Source organism: Citrus clementina, unplaced genomic scaffold, assembly GCF_000493195.1.
Source record: "Citrus clementina cultivar Clemenules unplaced genomic scaffold, Citrus_clementina_v1.0 scaffold_9, whole genome shotgun sequence".
NCBI lineage: Eukaryota > Viridiplantae > Streptophyta > Magnoliopsida > Sapindales > Rutaceae > Citrus > Citrus x clementina.
In genome coordinates this window covers 12,732,788-12,733,548 of record NW_006261964.1, presented here as the reverse complement: position 1 = coordinate 12,733,548, position 761 = coordinate 12,732,788, and the positions used below count along the sequence as shown (strand labels likewise).

Sequence of the window (761 nt, the reverse complement as noted above, 5' to 3'; positions counted from 1 at the left end):
CGTTTCGAGGACCGACGCGCCGCTGGTGACTAAATCTTCGATGATCAGACAGATTTCGTCCTTCTTGAAATTGCCTTCGATGGCCTTGGCGGTGCCGTAGTCTTTGATTTCCTTGCGCCGCATGAGCATGGGGACGTCGTTGGAGACGGAGACGCAGGTGGCGATTGGGAGGGCGGTGTACGGAACGCCGCACACGAGGTCGTATTTGGTTGTGGAGGGGAGGGAGGAGATGATGGTTTTGGATATTTGGCGGAGGAGGGAAGGGTAAGAAACGATAAGTCGGAGGTCGATGTAAACGGGAGACGATATGCCGGATTTTAGCTTAAAGTTTCCGAATTTAACCGCCGAGATCTCGTGGAGTTGGAGGATCAATGACTCCATCGAATTCGACGACATTGCGTTTCCGCCTTTTGGGTTGTCAGCGGGACGAAGAAGACAACCTTTGAGACATTGCACTCGAGGGAGTTATTATAAAAGTACATAGTAGGGTTTTTTTTTTATTAAAAAAATTAGAATATATTCTATTTTCTTTTTTCTTTTTGCCCCCCTTTGAAAGCATTTCACGAATCACCGAGTAGACTGTAGAGCCAAAGACCTTTCTGTGCCCATTTTTGTACATAATCATCACTCCTAGTACAAAATAAGTTTGCGACTATCGTTTTGTTTTATGGTACAAAAAAAAATAATTTGATGTAGGGTAATTTTTAAAAATTTTAATTAGTTTGGGATCTTTTTACAACCTTTCTATATGAGTTTAATTT

The 761-nt window shown here is 43.0% G+C and overlaps 1 protein-coding gene across 1 annotated transcript in view; it reads right to left on the bottom strand.

The window, feature by feature from the left end:
- LOC18033018 (uridine 5'-monophosphate synthase) overlaps positions 1–498 on the bottom strand; it is a 5,859-nt gene extending 5,361 nt beyond the window's left edge. The window contains exon 1 of the mRNA XM_006420680.2: positions 2–498. Within this exon, the coding sequence (XP_006420743.2) occupies positions 2–396 (395 nt within the window). The 5' untranslated portion in view covers positions 397–498. The remainder of the gene's footprint in view (position 1) is intronic.
- Positions 499–761: the final 263 nt, after the last annotated feature.